The 20,040-nt window shown below is 35.7% G+C and overlaps 1 protein-coding gene across 2 annotated transcripts in view; it reads left to right on the forward strand.

Annotated features, from left to right (window-relative positions):
* The window catches only part of TTC8 (tetratricopeptide repeat domain 8), a 53,698-nt gene that overhangs the window by 2,495 nt on the left and 31,163 nt on the right, over window positions 1-20,040 (forward strand). The window contains exons 2-7 of one of the 2 annotated variants that reach the window (XM_063089982.1): window positions 7,721-7,750; window positions 14,176-14,296; window positions 15,448-15,511; window positions 15,625-15,784; window positions 15,996-16,085; window positions 18,480-18,524. In XM_063089982.1, the coding sequence (XP_062946052.1) occupies window positions 7,721-7,750; window positions 14,176-14,296; window positions 15,448-15,511; window positions 15,625-15,784; window positions 15,996-16,085; window positions 18,480-18,524 (510 nt within the window). The remainder of the gene's footprint in view (window positions 1-7,720; window positions 7,751-14,175; window positions 14,297-15,447; window positions 15,512-15,624; window positions 15,785-15,995; window positions 16,086-18,479; window positions 18,525-20,040) is intronic. The other variant, XM_063089983.1, reaches the window with a different exon arrangement.

A 20,040-nucleotide genomic window follows, 5' to 3' on the forward strand; every position in this document is an offset into this window, starting at 1 on the left:
ATTTGGATTAAACCAGTGGTTCTGAAACCTGTTTGACCACTGGTTCCTTTTCTGAGGGACAGGGGAATAAATGACTCCCTTATTATCCTGGGGAGATGGCATTTTGGGAGATGTATAGGCAAAGCATCAATGTTTTTATTAATGGTTGAGATGGGACCATAGAGGAGATCTTGACTGCTTTCCTTTTACGTAGGAAAAATAGGATAAACAAATTAAGTACTTTATTTAAAATTTCCTGTATCAGCAGCCAAACAAAGTAAGAACTTGGGTCTTTTTATTTGGCTTCTCATACAGCTCCCATTAGGCCTTATTGGCACTACTTGTTACAAGGTATATTTGGTTGAACTATGACTTTGAGAATAATAATGAAGAAACAGACAGGATTATACTGAGAAACATTGCTGTTGGCGTTGGTTAACCACTGACATGGTTAAGATCATTATGGCAATAATAGGTTTTATTATGTCTTGGCCTATTCCACTGAACTATTTGTTGTGGATTTGAAATAATACTTTATTATGTGATACATAATTTCTAATACCATAGAAGTTTCTTTAAAAAATGTTATTCTTTGCTGCTGTTGTACTGTTATGACGGGTTGATATGGTCAGCTCTGATAAATATCAGAGTAGGCCTAGGAGAATCAGTACCAGATCTGAGAGAAATTTGTGATCTTTTCCTTTTCTAAACCTCCCCTCTCCCCATACTAACTTATTTGTGGTGTCTAATCCTTTTTGTTTGTTTTGCTGAGGTAGTTTATTTATGGAGGAATAATATAGATCGTCAGAATAATGAGTAGCATTTCATCAGGAACAGGAATTTAACTTGATGTTACCCTGCCAAACTGGGCTCTTGATACTTAGGCAGGACTACTGAGAAGTTTACAGGGTTCACTCATGTTAGTTATTCTTTGACCCAAGCTTTAAACACCTTGCTGTTACCACTTGCTGTTATACTTTTGCTAACATCAATTTATATATCTTGTACCCAGCTGTTATTACATTTTGGAAATATTTCTCAGTATGATTTTTCCCAAGCTTGAAGAAATCCCGCCTTTTTCTTAATTAATTTAAAAAAGTTTAAAAATATTTAATAATATTTATGTTAGAGTGTTGGTGCGATTAATGAAGAGCTTTAGGAAGCTTAAGGAGGTTCCTTTGATTAAAAACTTGAAAATTCTCTTTCCTCTCCTTAGAACATGACTCTAGGATGGCAGGTCTGTATGGCACAGAGTCTGGCACAGAGTCTGGCACACAGGGGGCTCTTGTTATGAATTTGCAGAATGAACGCATTGATCATATTCATATTTACATTTTGATGGTGTTATTCGTGTGAGCCAGCTTCCTCTCTATTTATCAAGATCATTTTAATTGCCTGATGATCTTTGTGTCCTTTCCTCTCCCCACAACCTTATTCTCAGCACCATAGCTCCTTAAATATACATTTACCTTTTCAAATAAATGTAATTGCATTATGGGTATTCTTAATTCATTTTTTTTTTGAGTCAATTTTTAAAAAATCAATTTAGAAAATTCTAACTAGAGTCTTCTAGGAGAGTGTTTCTAATAGTAATTATCATCATTGGTATTTCTTATTAGACTTCCCTTGTAACAGTGGAGGAAGTTAAACATTGGAGAGATTCACAATCCATGAAAAGCTAACAGAAATGTGATCAGAGTAGGAGCAGGTGATTCTCACCTTTGCAGTTGCCTGGTTTATCTTCACATGCTCCTTTAGCCTTGTGAGCATTTTAAAGTAGAGTACTTTTCCTCTCCTGCTATCTGAATTACCATTCCTGCGCCACCAAACTGATTTTAGTATTAATGAGTGATTTTGAAGCAGTGCCTGGACACATAGAGGAGTGAGGAAATTAAAATATCTTTTCTGAGCACCAAATAGATTCAATTGTGCTCTTGCTTTCCTACTCCCCTCAAAAAACCCCACAAAAGATAGCTTTCGTTTTTAATAATGTTATTTTAACTTTTGGTTTTGCTTATTTTTCTCCCAGAAGAGGAGAACCTCTCCAAAGTGATTTGTTATTTGTTAATCTTCTTATAAGCTGGTCCAGGGAGCTTCAAAATATAACGTTTTGGTTCTGATACATCACCTGTTAGGATGAAGCACATCTTTAAGCCTTTTTCATCTACATTTATTTTCCCTTTAAGAGATACCATTTTGGTATAGTTTCATTGAAAATCTTTGATTAATGCCTTGTTTTTATTAGGACATCTGTATTTTATTTATTTTTGTTTCTTGCCTAAGTCAGGTCATCAGGCTGGCCAGAGAGGTGTGATATACTATGGAATAGCATGTTTCCTAGATTAATACATTTTTATTTGTCTACAAAAGGACTGAAGTATAGGTGGAATATAATAACATGGTCTTTGGTAATGAGGAAGGGTTCTTGAAGAAGATGCATTCTGAGCAGTTTTTCCCAGACACAGACTGGTGAGGGACAGAGGCAGGGGCTGTAAGCATGAAAGATGTGAAGATGTTTCAGTTCTAATCTGTTAAGAGTAAAGCAAGGAAGAGAACTGGTTAATTTATCATATTTTTCCCCTTTTTGATAAAATACAGGAAGAATAACCAGTTCATAGAGAGGCATTTTGTCTTTTTTTTTCAAAGTGTATTTTAAATCCCAACTAAAAAAGTGGTTAAAGATATAAGCTATGGGAGGAGTATATGCAAAGCAGTCCTCCCTACAGCAGTGTGACCCAGAGGGAATGCTTGCTTGTCCAGCTCACTTCTATCATCCTGATTAGTTGCTTAATCTGATTACTGTTCTTTGTGTTCCACATGTCAGATGCATGGCTTTAAAACCAGTCCTGATTTTTTAGTTCTGTTATAATTAAACAGTTCATAAAACATGCAGGGTTTCCAGGCAATGGGGTTTTTAAAAGACAGTATGCTTTCATTAATGGGGTAGGTTTCTGGTAGGTTTTTGGATTACTAAAATTGGTGATTCTGAGGGTGGGAGCATTAGTTGTAAATTAGAATGGGGGTAAGAGCCTTTTCTAATTTACATTCTCCTCCCCTGCCCCCAATCTTTGCTTATAATGAGAGATGTTACAGAGAGGAGAGGGTTATTATTGTAAACTGTTTAAAGGTGGAGAAAAGATGGAAAGCTACTGATTTTGGAGAAAGATATGGAACCAGGGGTCCCCGGTGAGTTATATGTTAGTAGTTGGTTGAGACAGTGATCTGGTGATCCAGGCCAAAAAAACATATCTTTCTGTGTGATTATCTAATTTGTTTCCTCTTTGGGGCCATGGGGACTTAGCCAGACTTAATCCTTTGATTCTATACACTGTGGGGCAGTTCATTTTATGAATTTGTATTCCTGCTGAATTATACAGATTACATTCCCACTTGGCTGCTTGGTCACTAGATCTCCTTAACTTTCCGAAATCCATCCATTTCTCCGTTCTCTTAACATTGTTTTTCCCTTCCTGTTATTACTAAATTCTGAATAACGTCGTACTTGTTTAAGAGTAGAGCTGAGCAGACTCATTAGCCAGAGTAATTATTGGTGGCAATTAGAAAGTTGTATTCAGAATTATCAGGAGTTTAATTCCCTGAAGTAATAGCAACAACCTAAGAAAGCTGTACCCTAGGGAGGAAGGAAGGAAGGAAGCAAACTGATGTGAACTGAAGCTGATGCTAATGAGCACTGCTGGTTCTAGCAGTGGCTCTCTGCTTTCCATATTTTCTCACTCACTTTGAAGGAGATTCAGAGGGGAGTTTTAATTTGTTCTGCTATAACTGGGAGTCAGTTCTGAGTTCTGAAAAGGGGAGTAATAGATGGTTTGGTCCTTCTGCATTTTAGAGTACTTGATGTGCACTTAAGTATAATAGTAAATGTGAAAGAACTCTGAAAATTATGGCTTTTTCTTTTTCTTTATTTTTTCATTGTACATTTTTATGGGGTACAGTTTGTTGTTTCAATACATGCATATATTGTATAATGATCCGATCAGAATAGTTAACCTATCTATCACCAAATCATTTATCATTTCTTTGTGGTTAGAACATTCAAGATCCTTTTTTTCTGGATATTTTGAAATATACAATATGATTTTATTAGCTATTATCACCCTAGAGCACCAGAACTTATTCTTCCTATATATATGACACTTTGTAACTTTGTATCTGTTTATCAACCTTTTCACTCCCCAATCTCCCACCCCTCCCTTTCCCTGCCTCTGGTAACCACTCCTCTACTCTTTATATTTCTTTTTATGAAAATCGCAAAGTATTCCTAAAATTGCAAGGTTTTTGTTACTAATCCTTAAAACTATTCTATCAAGTAGGTACTATTGCTCCAATTTGAGAAGGTAATGAAAGTTGTATGATCTTCAAGGTCATGCAGCTAAGTGACTCCCTAAGGATAAAGCCCAGGTCTTCTGACTCCAGGGCAGGGGCCTGGTGCTTCCTACTTAGCTGGGTTGATACCCACAGAAATAGTTTGCTAGACCAAGTGAACGTAACTTGTGGTTCTCTGTATGAGAGGATTAATTTAAATCTCAAAACTATAATTGAGACACCAAAAGGTGAAGGCCTCAGTGATTTTTTTAAAAAGTTATGCCCTGTCTTTAAATGAATACATCCTGATTCTTTTACTTCATAGTCCTGTTCCTGATGGATCTCCACATGAGCCATGCCTGGCCTTGGTCTTCCCACATCCTGCAGTAGTCTGCTTTATCTCCTTGCTGTCATCTCACAGGCTCAGCAAAGTGCATGCTCTTGACCCAGAGCATCTAGGTTCAGATACCACCTTTACACCTTGACCTTAGAGTTTTCTTATCTGTATAATGGAGATGATAATATACTATACCTCAAAGGATTGTTGTGAGGATTTTCATTAGGATGTGGTAAGTGATCAAAACTGCTAGCTGCTATTGTCTCTATAAAGCTAGAGATATTTGCATATAGGATTCTGTCATTTATATTTTTCTGAAAGGATTGTTGGTAATCCAGAAAGCATTTTTGAAGAAAATGTCCAGTGAAATGGGTGGTGAAATGATGTTGAATATAGTTCATAAATCACTGGCACTCAGTGATTTCCAAAATAATCTCCCTTTTCTCTGACTCCCTTTTTATCCCATGTCTTCTGCTTTTCTTTTTCTCCACCTAAGTCAACTATAATCCATCCATAACATGAGTACAGCAGTTAACACATTGTATTGTAATTTATTTAAGTATGTGCCTTTAGTGTCTGACTGGGTGCCAGGGATGCCAAGGAGATGTTGTGGAATTCATGTGTTCTCTGCTTCACACCTGTGTAGTCCTGTCTCCATTTTCCATCCACACCACCTCTCACCTGTCTCTATACCTTCCCACTCTGTAGGCCTCTCATTTTCTTCTCTGACCTTCTAATTTTCCATCACTTCCCTACATGCCCTTCACCTGCATGGTCAGTCGTAAGCATATTCTTGAGGGGCAGGAGAACAGGACAGAGAGATCATGAAGACCTTCATCAGTGAACAGAGTCCTCTGAGGCTGAACTGGTGGTTTCAGTTTGGGCTATTTGAAGAATCTACCTATTCTTGGCAGAATAATAAGCATTCAACTTTTACTTAGTATAGTGGCTTCTGTATCCTTTAGCTGTTTTCTTTTTCAAGCATTGTCTACAGTCACCTATGGTAAAATTTTTTCCCCCTTTGTATGAGGAGCTTATGTGGTATCTCTCCTACACTTTACCCTTCAGTCCTACCTTATGATTTCCAACTCATTTTTTTTTTTTTTACTTCCAAGAGGCGCTGGTAAGTAAGAGCTCTTTGCTTTTCTGAACTGTTTGTGTGACCTTGAACAAATTACTTAACATCTCTGAATTTCTTATCTGTTAAGTGGATAACAATACCCACCTGCTTCCATCAGATGGTTGTTGTGAGACTCAAATGAGATAATGGGCCATACATATGTGTATATGAATAAATAGAAGAAAGAATAGAAAGGGTTACTTTCATCTGCCATCTCATTCCCTGTGGTGTGTGTGGACTTAAGTATGGATTGTGTTTAGGAAATCTGTACTTTTTCTAGATCCTTCTTATGCACATGGGTGTCACCTAAATAGCAAACAGAGAGATTCTCCAAAGATATTAAATGTTCGGGAGTGTGCAGGGGATTTGCAGATCTGGAATATGCAGTCTATTGGGACCATATGCATATCTGAAGAGGTAGAGGAAAGGGCAGACTTTTGAAAACAAAAAGAAAAAAGTACACGTAATTTGTTTTGAAACAAAGAGAACATTGGTTACCGGGGTTTATCTCGGGAGTTGATGCCACTTTATTAGTGGAGAAAGTGTCAGGCAAGTGTTCTTGTGCATCAGGCTAGTTGTCCTTGTGACACATGGGGCAAGTTGCAATTTAGAAGGTACTTGGCAAAAGTTCTTGTTACAGGCATGTGTGCATAAGAGCCCTTCAGAGAGTCTTTTTTCTTTTTTTTTTTTTGTCCTTTTTTGTGACCAGTAAGGGGATCGCAACCCTTGGCTTGGTGTCGTCTGCACCGTGCTCAGCCAGTGAGCGCACCGGCCATTCCTATATAGGATCCAAACCCGCCGCAGGAGCCCCACTGCGCTCCCAGCGCCGCACCCTCCCGAGTGAGCCACGGGGTTGGCCCCAGAGAGTCTTTTAGTGGTTCTCATAGGCATGTTTGTGTTAGGGCCCTCCCATGTTAACCTCTTGGCTTTATTTTTTGTGAGGGTTTAACACAAGTGACTCTATTTTGATTCTGACTACTTTCACACTGGAGTTAAAAAAAATCCCTAATTGCTGTGTGTTCTGGAGTTACTATTTTGTGTTCAGTTGATTGCCAAATCTTCTCTAAATCCCACCCTCTGGGGCCCTCACTTTCGAACTTAGCTTAGCCCTTTCTTATGTTCCTACCATGTGTCATGATAAATTGCTTATCCTTGCCTGGTGGCCATATGTTGCACATTGCTTATACAGATAATATATTCTTACCAAAATATTTGGGGTATTCTTTTTGGACTTTAGATGTGTAGAATCAAGGACCTTTTTTTTTTTTTTTTTCCTTTTTCTGTTTCTGAGTAGTTTCCCCAATAAAACATACTATGATGAAATGCTCAATAGATACTGCTGACTAGACATTTAGGTGTAGATGTTTTATGAATAAATTTGTTATAAGTTTGACTTTTTAACCAATGGGTTTCTGTTTAATTTGGACAGAAAAAACCCAGATGTTGAGTTTGTCAGCATCTGGCACTCATGTATATTACATAGTCTATAAAAATTTCTGAGGACATTACTGTCAGAATTAATTTCTTATTGTCAGTCACTAGTCCCATTATATGTATATGGAATAGAAGGGTTTATATTATTTGGATTTCCCTTCTCCTCCCTAAGTGATTAAAGTCTGAATGTTTTAACTATCATGAACTTATTTTTGAATAAGAAAATGTTTCCTTGGTATAGTTATAAAATTATTTTTAATTTCTGAGATATTGTATCTTCATAAAACAAGATATCTTCTCTTTGTGCTCTGAATGAGATTAATTAGAGTTTTCTGATCATAGAAAATTTAGTGTATATTAGTTTTACAGTGCTCTTAAAAGCACTTTTGGATAAAGATTAAAGTTAATATTTAGATTTTATTGAATTAGTTAGAGTTCACCTACAACTACTTTGTTAGTCAGTAAGACTTTTTATCTTAGAAACTGTATTTCTTAAAAATGTTTACTACCTTCTTCATGCTTTCCAGGAACCAGATCCTGAATTGCCAGTGTCTCAGGTAAAGGTTTAGTTGCAACCTTTAGTTTAGAGAATACTGTAATTACTATTGTTTACTTGTTGCTATGGGTTAGAAAATTTGCTGCATATCTACTTGTGGTACTATAAAATTAGCCATATCTATCAGACATTCTGTACCTTTTTATGTAATTAAACTATATTTCCAATACTTTTGTGTATATGGATAGCCTTGCATAATGCATTCTACTCAATAAGATTTGGAGCTTAAGTAGAAATGACCACGATGGACCAGAAAGATGAGAAAAATAAAGGAGGTAAGGGGAACCATGGACTTAGAAAGGGAGCTGGAAAGTCAGCAGAGCCACGAGTATCTGAAGAGTCTGTGATGGATAGGACAGTATTGCCTTGGGTGAAGAGGTGTGTAAAGCTACACAACTATGCCAGTTGTCAAGTAAGGCAAATCATAACTAAAGCCAAAATGTTTCATTATTTTAGTTATAACCTATTGTACAGACTGGGTCCCCAGACCCCTCAACACATGAGGCTGCGTCTCCAGACCTTCACACACAGGTCCACCCTAGGTAATTTGGAACGATCCTGGGAGCCGTTGGCAGACGACATGAGCTCAGTCCTCAGCAGCTGCAGGTCTGGCGGTGTCCACCTCTTGGAGTGTCCCTAGGACACTGGCAGCAGTAGCAGCCTCCCCATGACCCCCCCCACCCCCCAGGGGCATCTGGGGGCAGGGGGCGCCGTGGATCAGAGCCACTAGTCCTTTATACTTAAGTCCATAACCCAGGGCACCTGGGTGCACAGGCTCAATAACATTAGACAATAACCAAGGAACACCTGGGTGCACGTGCATATTTGCATCAAATGCTCAGCAAGATTCTGAACATCTGAGGGGCCCTGACCATTTTCTTGTATTTTCCCAACAAGGTATCTGACTCTGCTAGGGAGAGTCTTGATTTTAACCAACCTGGCAGCTCTAAAAGGGAGGAGTCTAATGCAGTGAGGAAGGAAGGAAGAGATACTGGCCAGACAACCATGTCCACCAAATGAACTTGGTTAGTGATGGGAGGCAGCCAGACAGACCTGCTAACTGAACAAGACACAGGGGAATGAGGCAGGAGGAAGCCCTGAGACAGAGGAGGTCTGGTTAGTGGGATACCTGGCTAGTGAAGCTTCTGGCCGAGGAGGGTTTCCAAGTTAGTCTGAGAATAAGGAGAAGGGATGTAGAAAGCCGTGAATCAGAGAGCTTAAATATTGCCAGGTGTTTGCCCTGCCAAGTGAGGTAGAAAGTTAACAATGACATTTTTAAGGTAAATAAATGATTTGAACCTCACATGGGGTTCATATGAGTAATCATCAAACCTCTCAGAAGAAAGCAATTTACAGAGTACAGTGGGGAGTCTTCAAAAGTTCATGGGAAGATTTGTATTAACTTTCAATTCTATTTTTCCACGAACTTTTTGAAGTACCCTCGTAATATGGAGAGCTGTGTAGTATTAAACAAACACTGTAAATAGGTTAAAATGTGGCACTTCTTTAAAAGGATGGCATTTGTCTTTTGAATGTTCATAATCTTGATTTACAAACTGATAGGTAAAAACTATTTTTTTGCACGATATTTATATATACAAGTCTAACAAGAAGGATCTAAGTTACAAATAAAGTAATGTGGTTTTTGTTCTCAGTAATTTTGGAAGATTTTGATTAAAATTAAAATGTCAGTAATTTACATTGTAGGTATGGCTTAGTAAAAACTAGAGATGACATTTAAAAGTTTCAAACTAGCTCAGGGGCTTCATGAAGAACCTGTATTTAGCATTACTCTCCTGTTCTGTTACTGTAGACTTAATTATCCGCTGGGTAATAATCTAAAAGGGAACAAGGCTGACTGGATTCATTTAACCTCACTATTCACACTTTTTAGGATTCTTCTTTTTGCCCATTGTTACAACTTCAAAAGAAATGAGGCTTTATAATAACGATTTAATATTGTGTGCCTAAATTTTCATTTTCATAGAGTAGGCAGAATGTTAGACGTTACTGATCCTTACAATGTCTAAATCAGGTCAGACAGACCTTTCTTTTGGTAGCTTTATTCTAATAGTAACCTAAAAACATTGTTTTGACATGTGTTATACTATTGGCTTTGCATTCTGTATTAAGAGGAACAGAATAATTTAAACACGTTTTACTCAAGTCAGTAGAGTTTTTCCATCCTCATGTGTTTATTTTCATAACTAGAATTGGATTAACCTCACAGAAGGTAGAACAAGTAAGTCAATATTTCCCTGGTGTTAGCTGGCTGATATTTGCCTCAGGAGTAATGTCCTGTGGATCAACTCAGTAGGTGAATGAGATGGGATTATGTTTCACAGATATAAAGGGAAATAATTGATATGATTATTCATTTCAACTGGAAGAATCTATACTTTTCTCTTAAAAAGAAAAGTTCCTAAGCATGTATTCTTATTTTTATTGATTTTACAGTACTTATAATACATAGCTATTTAAATATATTATAAAAACAACTATTTTTTTAAACTTCATGACTCTACCATTTATTAATAAGTTAAATGTATCTGATAACAAATTTATGTTTTTATTCAATTCAGGAGGCAGTTTGGGATTACTGTGTGTGCTTTGTTATGCATTTTATTTTAATCACTGATTAGTTTTGAACTTTTTTTGGTTTAGTTTTTTAAAACAGGCAGAGGATTTTAGGGCTGTAAAATATAGTTGGCTTGTTTTCAAAATAAAAAAATTTTATTATTTTTTTAATGCCAAAGCCCCATCTGCTGTTTTCATTAAAATCTCAAGAATTGTTCACATCGCCAGGAGCAGTTCTCGAATACAGTCTGATGTTTAATCAAGCAGTGATATGTGATTTTCAAGGTTGTTTTTTGTTAGGACAGAAGAAAAGTCAAGAGGATTAATTTTCTCACTGATAAAATTTCAAATTGAATAATAGTTTAAGTAGATTTTATTATAAATCTTTAAATATAAAGAATCCACACCATTTGTAGAGCTAGGGCTGGGTCTGGAGCTCACAGACCCCTCAAACCTGTTGTCCAGACTGGGTCACAAACTCTTCACAGGCAGGTCTACAAGCTAGGTAACCAGCAAAAGGTCCTTGGAGCCTTGGTTAAAGAAAGAATAGTCTTTATTCAGCACACACATGTCTAAGACTGCTAGACAGTCCAAAGAGAAACTCAGAAACTCAACTGCTATTGGCAAAATCCAAAGAAAAACTGAGCAGCTGCCAGCAAAGAAAACATGCTCTATTTTTACATGTGAGCTCTCTGCCGGCCAGCTGCTGCTTCACAAACTCTAAAGAACACACACTAGCAACAAACTAAAAAGATACATGGGTGCACATACACACCAACTCTACCCCACACAACTTGTTTACAAAGAATGTGCTGTACCACCCCCAACTGGACCTAAGGTGAGGGGGCCTGACTAAACTATTCTATTTTCCTCACACCATTATTTCTTAATTTTTAGATTTTAGAAATTGAAACAAATATAAACCTATTTATCTTTTTGAAAAAATGGATCCTTATGGAATAAAATTTTTTAAAAATGTTCCTATTTGACTTCTGAAGTATTTGTTCAGGAGGAAATAGTGGATTTACTTTCCTATGTTTTGCTTAGTATATTATAAAAAATTTATAATAGAAAATAAATAAGGAGGTACATAAATTATAAATTATATTTATGTACCTCCTTAATATTTAAGAGCTTAGTAGGAGGATGGATGTCAAGAAGCATGATGGACTGGACTATGAGATGACAGTATAGATGTGAAAAAAAATATGTGCCTGGGTAATTAATAACTATATAAATGATACTATAATTATAAAAACTTGGCTTTAAAAAAAGTTGATTTAACTAGGACTCCAAATTATAATTTTGAAGCTTCATTACCTTGTCATCAGAATAAAAATCCATAAAAATCCATATACGTCACTGTGACATCCAGGATCCATCATCTGGTCCTTGCCTTTTTTTCCAGCTTCTTCTCTGACTGCTTTCTCTGCTGAACCTGATTCTTCAACCATACTCAACTCTTTTGGAGCTCCCGAACATGCTATGACCCCTCGATCTAGCCTGCCTTTGTCCTATTGTCCTCTTTGCTTGGCACAAACTCCTCTGTTTTGGCCACTAGACAAACTCTTCTCTTCTACCCTTCCTTCCACCCCCAGCCAGCTGGGCGCCTTTCCTCTGTTCTCCCACGGCATGCTTTTTATTTCATTTTCCCCGTTACACTGAAATTCTAGGACAGTGATTTACTCATCTTTGTATTCCCACGTGACATGCAGTAGATGCTCCCTAGTAATATGGGAATGAACCAGCAGGGCCCAGATCCTGCTTTACTGTTTCAACAGAAAATGCAGAAGTCCTCCTTCCTGTCCACCAGAGAATGCCGAGCAAAGAATGCTATTTCGAAAAATTAAAGCCATCGGATACTTGCAGAGAGTATGAACTGTGGAGATTTAAGATAAGTCAGGATTGCTTATTTCCATCTGTAAAGTTAAATTAAACCATTAGTCTAAGCCAATGAGGACTTCCCTGACCCCTGGGAATAGCTGTATAGATCTGGCTTATTTCCTGATCTTTTATGCATGAAAACCTCAGATTGTTTCTGTACATTGGTGTCTCCTGCAGTTAGATGCAGTTCCAATTGAAATTGATTTTTTTTTCTTTTTTCTTTATGAACAACTCAGTTGTATTAAATACACATAACATATAACATTTGAAAAATTTTGCTAGAAGTTACCTGGTAAGAATTGATTAAACCTCAACCAGAAAAGTCAAAAAAAGCCAATCATTTAACCAAATGTAATTTCACTTTAGGAACCTAAATATCTTGTGAAGGCAGCCTTTTATATTAACATTAAAATTAAAGCATGATGTTTTCCTTTTTAAAATTTTCTTTTTTAAAAAAATTTTCATACATGTGTTCCTAAATATACCTAAATATATTGTAAAGGCAGCCTTCTTTATTAACATTAAAATTAAAGCATGGTGTTTTCCGTTTTTAAATTTTCTTTTTTTTAAAAACTCTTCATACATGTGTTCCAATTACTTTAGCCCACAAAAAGATCTCTACTTTCCAATTTCTATAAAACCTATTTTCTCCCCCACTCACTTGTCACCTATCACACACTGCTTTCCTTGCCTTGTCATTTAATACAATAGGTGATGTGTTCAGGGAAATTAGGACCCATGTTTTAGTGTTCTTGTGTTTCCTTCTCAGGACCTAGCCCAATGCTGTATAATTAAGAGGTGTTCAATAAATGCATAATGACTGACTGCATGCATCTTGGGTTCTTTAAGTGAGGACTTTCCCTGACTCCTGTAGCTCTCACCTGGTCATGGCCAGATCCCTAGTGAACTGAGCCCTAACCCCTATCCTAATTTCCCTTGAGGCTACTTCCTCTAGGCTCTAGAGTCAGTTCTGTGCATCTGCTGCTTCAAGTGGCCTTCTTCCCAAATCCTCCACAGGACATCGAGCTTACTGTTCCCTGGTTCTATTCCATAGGGAAGCAGAAATGTAAAAATTTTTGATAAAGCAGTTCATATGTTTAATCAGAAATTTAATCGTGCACACCTTTACATTGAATTTCTCAAGCTAAAGCAAAGCTATTTTTAAGGTTAGATTTTTTAAATACCTTTTCCTTTTTTTTTTTTTTTCACTTTCTGGCAGGTTTCCTACTGACTAGATAACAAAGTAACCAGTGCTGTTTAGTTATTGGGAATCAGGAGAAACTGATCTTAGTTCAATTAAACCAACATTTCTTGAATACCTATTATGTACAAAAACCGTAGGTATTATGGAAAACTTGAAAGTGAACAAAGGTAAAAAATCTTGCATTCTGGGGAAGGGACGGCTAACATATGCCCAAATAACTGCTGTGATTGTCAAATATGGTAAGTACATAATAGTAGAGGTGTAAAGAGAATACTCTTTGAGAGTTGGGGAATCAGGGAAGGCTTCATGAAGGACTTGGCCCTGAAAAAGGAAGACAAAAGAGCACATTATAGCTCTTAAAATTTGTTTTCAAATTATTATTCTAGTAAAATTTTCTCTAAAGATCTTTTTTGTTCTTATAAAAAGAGATGTTAGAAGACTAGCAGATAATTACCACACTTTTATTTTCTAGGTAATTGACATCTGAGGGTACTTCAAAAAAGTTTGTGGAAAAATAAAATTAAAAGATGATATGAATCTTTACAAAAGTACCTTCATATTGGTTGTTTCTTGATTAATAATAACCTTGCCTTCTTGTATTAGTTTTTTGACATAGCACTTTAAATTAGTATAATGCATCAAATGGTAAACATGTTTAATTTAAAAAAATGAAATAATAAAGGATAGCTAATTTCTATAAGCTATGTAGTATTTCTAATGCTATTTTATTTATCCATGTTTTATTTATCCATGGTTTCTAGGCAGCTTGGATTTTAAAAGCACGAGCACTAACTGAAATGGTATATGTAGATGAAACTGATGTAGATCAAGAAGGAATTGCAGAAATGATTCTGGATGAAAATGCTATTGCTCAAGTTCCACGTAAGTATTGTTTTCTCAGTTAAGTTGGTGAAATTCCATTAGGAGGGGGAATACTATATATGTAGGAGGAATGTGTGTGTGTGTGTGTGTGTGTGTGTGTGTGTGTGTGTGTGTGTGAAACATGTATATACATGAACAAAAAACATTACCTCAAGTAAATGGTATTTCTATTCTACCTTATAGCACAAAAGGCTTTCCTTCTATAATTCAATTTTATCTTAAATTTAAGATGTGAGATTGATGTACAATAAATTTCCAATAAAATCTATTATGCATTTAAAAATATTTTATAAAAATGCATTCTGTTTGAATTGCTAGTCTAATTTATCAGAAGATCATTTATCTGGCAATCCTAACACAGGAAGCATCCAAATGACAGAAGTGTTCTAAAAGGATTTTTTTAAAAAAATGATCATTTGAAAACATTACTTCAATGTTATAATGGAATATGATTTGCTCTAATGCATGATGTGAGGTTTTGTGGTAAGATGCTGGGCTGTGAATGTCTGCAGGGATTGTTACAGAGGCCTAGTCTCTATTGTAGGTGAGGTGATGCAAATGGTACTGGATGGCTACCATGACATATGGTGGTTTTGCTGGTAATTTATTAGTTGTTACACGTCTCAGTCATTCGTATGTTTTACAGCTTCAAATGGAAATTGAGAAAAAAAATACGTCTCATGTTAAAATGTCTTCTCTATTATTGTGCTCTTTTAGAATTAAAATATCTAAATTTTAGATATTGTGGGTAAATGATCTTTTACTGGAAGAAGTTTGTATGAAAAATAATTAAACTATGAGTATAGAACCATCATTTTGAACTTTGGAGCCTGCTAGTCTTGAGTTTGAATCCCAACTGCACTAATAGATTGACCTATTTACTTAATTCTGTAAACCTTTATTAAAGGGGCTAAAACTATCTACCTTACAGACTTAGTGTGAACATTAAATGTGACAACATAAATAACATGAAAAGTACTCATTAAATATTAATCCCAAACACATTTCCCTGAAATCCATTTCCTTCTATTAATGTCTTTTTCACTCGGCCAGCACAATTCTGAAAATTGTTATTAGTTGACGGTTTTTACAGATTTTTAAATAATATATAATAATTAAATAATATATAAATTGAATTTGTCATCTCATAGGCCCTGGAACATCTTTGAAACTCCCTGGAACTAATCAGATAGGAGGGCCGAGTCAAGCTGTCAGGTATTTACTTCTGTCTTATCCCTCTGCCACTAAATACTCATATGGACCAGACTGTGTGAGAGTCTTTCCTTACTTGATCTTCTTTGTATTGCAACAATTTGCAATCTTCACAGGCCAATTACTCAAGCTGGAAGACCCATTACAGGTTTCCTTAGGCCCAGCACACAGAGCGGGAGGCCAGGCACTATGGAACATGCCATCAAATCACCAAGAACTGCCTACACAGCCCGCCCTGTCACCAGCTCATCTGGACGATTTGTCAGGCTGGGAACGGTAAATTCTGTCCGCTTTTCTTGTATTACCAAATACCTTTATGTTATGCTCCACCATTTTCCACTGTTGTTATAATGGAGAATTATATGGAAGATTTTTGAAGGTGATTCTTTTTACTTATGTTGCCTTTATAGTCTTTATGCACATTAAACTCAATTTTATGTTTCAAGAGAAAGTTTCAGATTTCTTTTTCTATCATTTTCCCTCATAGGCTTCCATGCTTACTAGTTCTGATGGACCATTTATAAATTTATCTAAGCTGAATTTAACAAAATATTCCCAGAAACCTAAATTGGCAAAGGTATGTATTTAAAATGATTTTAAATTATAAAGTAATGTTAGAAATATGATGATAATGACATTGTAGGAAATGGGTAAAAATTTGTGAAGGAAAGGCCATGTCTTGATTGAAATGGAAATGTTTAATTACTCTAATATGTAAAATTTCTTTTAGCATTAAGTTAAGGAAAGTCAATCAGAAATAAAGTACATGCACTATTATTATAGGAAATCTTTTTTCTCTGAGAAAGAACAGTAATTTCTAACAAAGAAAGCAAGTATGAAGCATTGTCTTCGTAGAATGAAGCTTACGAGGTCATCTGTATGTGTTTGTGTTTTTTCTTTTTCAGCTTGGACTGTTCTCAGAAAAATAATTTTCTATCCTTGCAGGACTTTAGGACTGTCAAAAGGGATAATAAAAAAATATGTATTCCTAATTAGTAATTAATCAGGCATCTCATTAAGGATTACTCAAGGCAGACAGGGGCAAGCCACTCCGTTAGTAATTCTATCTACTCAAAGATTAAATGCTCCTTTAAATTAAAGAGAAAGTGAGAGGCAGAGGGAGAGATGAAAAGGACAGAGGGAGAGAAAGAGAGAGGAGAGGGAGAGAGTGGGAAAGAGAAAGAGAAAGATAGAAAGAGGTGGGAGGGAGTTCATGACTTTTCCAGTATTAAAAACTTGGGGGTGAGTTTGGAAATTCAAAGACAGGAGCACTTACCTTCTGGAAACTGGTTTAAGCCTAGCCCAAGTTTTTAGGTGAAATCTCTGTGAACTCCTTACATGAGTGCTGAGTGCATTCCTAATTTTAGTTCTAATGGTGTTTAACATACTTACTAAATATCAAACACCCTAGGGAAAATAAAAAATGGACCCTAGCCATACAGACTTAAAGTTTAAATCTGAAAAAGAAGTGCCATTTAGTAGACAGGGAATCAGCCTATAATAAAGCTAATGACTTTTTTCTTAAATTTTTGTTTGACAGCAATCCAGTCAGCTGCATTTAGCAGAATTGTAAGGCTTTACTTATTTCCCTTTCCTTTATGAGAGTGGAGGATTAAAAGCAACTCATATGGGATATCTGGTTCCCTACCTTTTTAGGCCATTTACTTGAAGTAACTGGCTGGCTAGTTAGTACCATTGCTATTTTTTAACCTGGAAGTGCACTCAGTGGAGGTATTTTCCTCAGTTAAATTAAGATACATCCAGGATAGACCTGGTATATGTTACTAGATTTTGTGCTTTTTTCAGTGACTTGTAGAAATAATGCCAGATCTTTCTATCTTTGGCCCCCAACTTGCCTTGACTTATCAGGACTCATTTCTAATATTGGTGTATTGCTTGGAGTGTCTGTCATGGCTCTCTGACACTGTGTAGGGTGTTGCAATATATTTTTTTCATGGCAATAATAGCACCGACTGCCCTCTTTTAACTTTTTTTTTTCTTTGTAACAGAGCAAGTGGAGGTATAGTTAATAGTTTTTTTTAAAAGGAATGCCTTATCCTGATTTCTTTCTTCCTTTATCGGTTGCTTCCAAGTCTTTTCTGTTAATAACCTTGATATCTTCCAGAGGCCCTAGTATCCTTGCAAGTGTAAAATAATGGTATTATGGGCAAAGTTATTACCACCAAGAGGAAATCCAGTAAATGCTTATTTATCCAGAAGAGTTGGGTGAAGTATTAAAAATACTGTTTCTCAGTACTAGTTAGACATTAGAGTAATCCAGGGGCTTTAAAAAATTAATGCCAGGGCTTTACCATTCCCCTAATTCAGAGATTCCAATTTAATTGGTTTGGTCTGGGGACCCCAAGAGATTACAATGTGCAGTTAGGCTGAGTAGCACCCTGTTAAAAAATCTGAATATTCTGAGTCATAGAGTACTATAAATACCATATAAGGAGAAATAGCTTTAAAAATTAAGCAAAAACACCCTACTTTACACTTATATGCACTTTATAGTATCCTGTTTTCTTGGTTCAATCCAGTTTCAGAAGGAACTGCCAGATTTTCCATGTTTACATTGTCATTATTAATATCATAATCACTGTGTAATATATGGAGAGAGTGTAAAAATTGTCTGAATCTGTTTTATGGCAGTCTTAAAGTTGGTCTTTAATAAATAAAATAAACTTTTCATTTTTCTCTTTCTAATAAAATAGTATGTTTAATTTGATAAAAGAAATCAGTTTTTTGAGCTTTACAGTTTGTATTTTTTAAAAACACAAATCAGTAGTGCATTGCGATATTTTAAAATAGTTGATTGTAACAAATGATTATATTCTTTATTTACACATCCCAGGCCCTTTATAGTATCCTGTTTTGTCTTGGTCCAATCCAGCTTTGAGTTTTAATATAACAATGGGGTGCTTTTGTTCAAATAAAATCTAATGTATTTTTGGCATTTTCTTCTTCACAGGCTTTGTTTGAATATATTTTTCATCATGAAAATGATGTTAAGACTGTAAGTTTTGAATTCATGCTATTTTCTTTTGTAGTTTTTCTGACTTTGGGAGTTTAGATTCTAAAATGTCCTATTTCTTATTTAAGACTGGAGAATTACTAATACTTTCAAATCTACTCTCAGTTTTAGTGGGAAAATTTGTATGAATATAGAAGTGATAAGAACTATGCCTAGTTCATAGACTATGTAGATCTTCATTAAAAGGCAGGCTATAGATAATTGAGAATACTGCATAACATGATTATATTAAAGTTTTTTATACTAATAGTTAGCATTGCTGACCTATTTTTTTAGTCTATATAGTGTATTATAGGTTTACTAATATGTGTATTTCTGGTTTCTTTGGCCCTCACCTTTAACATTTTGTGACTGAAGATTTCAAATGTACAAAAGTAGAGAGAATAGTACAATAATTATGTATCAGCCATAACCTATCTTCAACAATAATCAATCGTCTTGGTGGCCTCTTAATAGAGAATTTTGAGGTTATATGCATATGACTTCTCAAATTTGTTTCAATTTTTACATTCTAAGATGCAAATGAGCAGTAACCTTACAAATTTTTCAAATCAAATGTTAATTCTGCAGTGTCTGATAGTATTTTTCCTTATTTTTCTATTAGTTAAAGAAAAAAGCTTTATGTCCATATACTAAGTATTCAGGAAAATAAAAATATTTTCTTCAATTGTATTTTCTATGTGTCAACCACTATGCAGTGCACGAGGAGAACAAATAAAAATATGACATTTTTCCTGCCCCTGCTAGCCATGAAATCTAGCTGAGGAAATAAAACGGATATAAATGAAAATGAAACAATTAAAGAAGTAATTGCTAAACTGTGAAATTTTTACCAACTAGAAAAGGGAGAAATTCACAATATGTGATATTAGTAAAGATCCATAAAATCAGCAGGATTTACTGGAAAGGAGGGGAAAAGAAATGTAAAAAAAAGGCAAAAACATGAGTAGGGTATGGAATGAGAAATAAATAGGCGTTACCTTCAAAAATAAGGAGCACTGAAGAGGCATTTTAAAGAAAGAAGTGACAGAACTTGATGGTAGATTTTGATATTGGGGACAAAGAAAGAGGTACAGGTCAAATCTACTTCCTAAGGATGCTGCAAGAAGAATGATGGTTTTACTAACAGAAGTAGGATAATTCGGGAAGGAATTCAGTTTGTAAAGAGGCTGAATAATTCACTTGAAGGCATTTTGAGTTTGAAATTACAAAAGGCTATCAAAGTGGAGATACTATTGCAAGTATTGGGAGATGTGACACAAAAACGTAGGTGAGAGCCTGGGCCTGTTATACAGAATATGGGAGTTACCTTTTGACGAAGTGTTTGTAGATGTGGTCATGTAGGGAAAAGAGGAAACTAAGGTTGGGGCAACTGAGAAACCATGTATATTTCTGTAAATAAAAGTCAGCCATTTCCACTTAATGTAAAGCTGATCAGAGGCTATTAATGTAATAATATATAAAATCACATAGTCGTACTGTCATTAAAAAGAAACAT

The sequence above is a fragment of the Cynocephalus volans genome, chromosome 3, assembly GCF_027409185.1.
Source record: "Cynocephalus volans isolate mCynVol1 chromosome 3, mCynVol1.pri, whole genome shotgun sequence".
Taxonomy (NCBI): domain Eukaryota; kingdom Metazoa; phylum Chordata; class Mammalia; order Dermoptera; family Cynocephalidae; genus Cynocephalus; species Cynocephalus volans.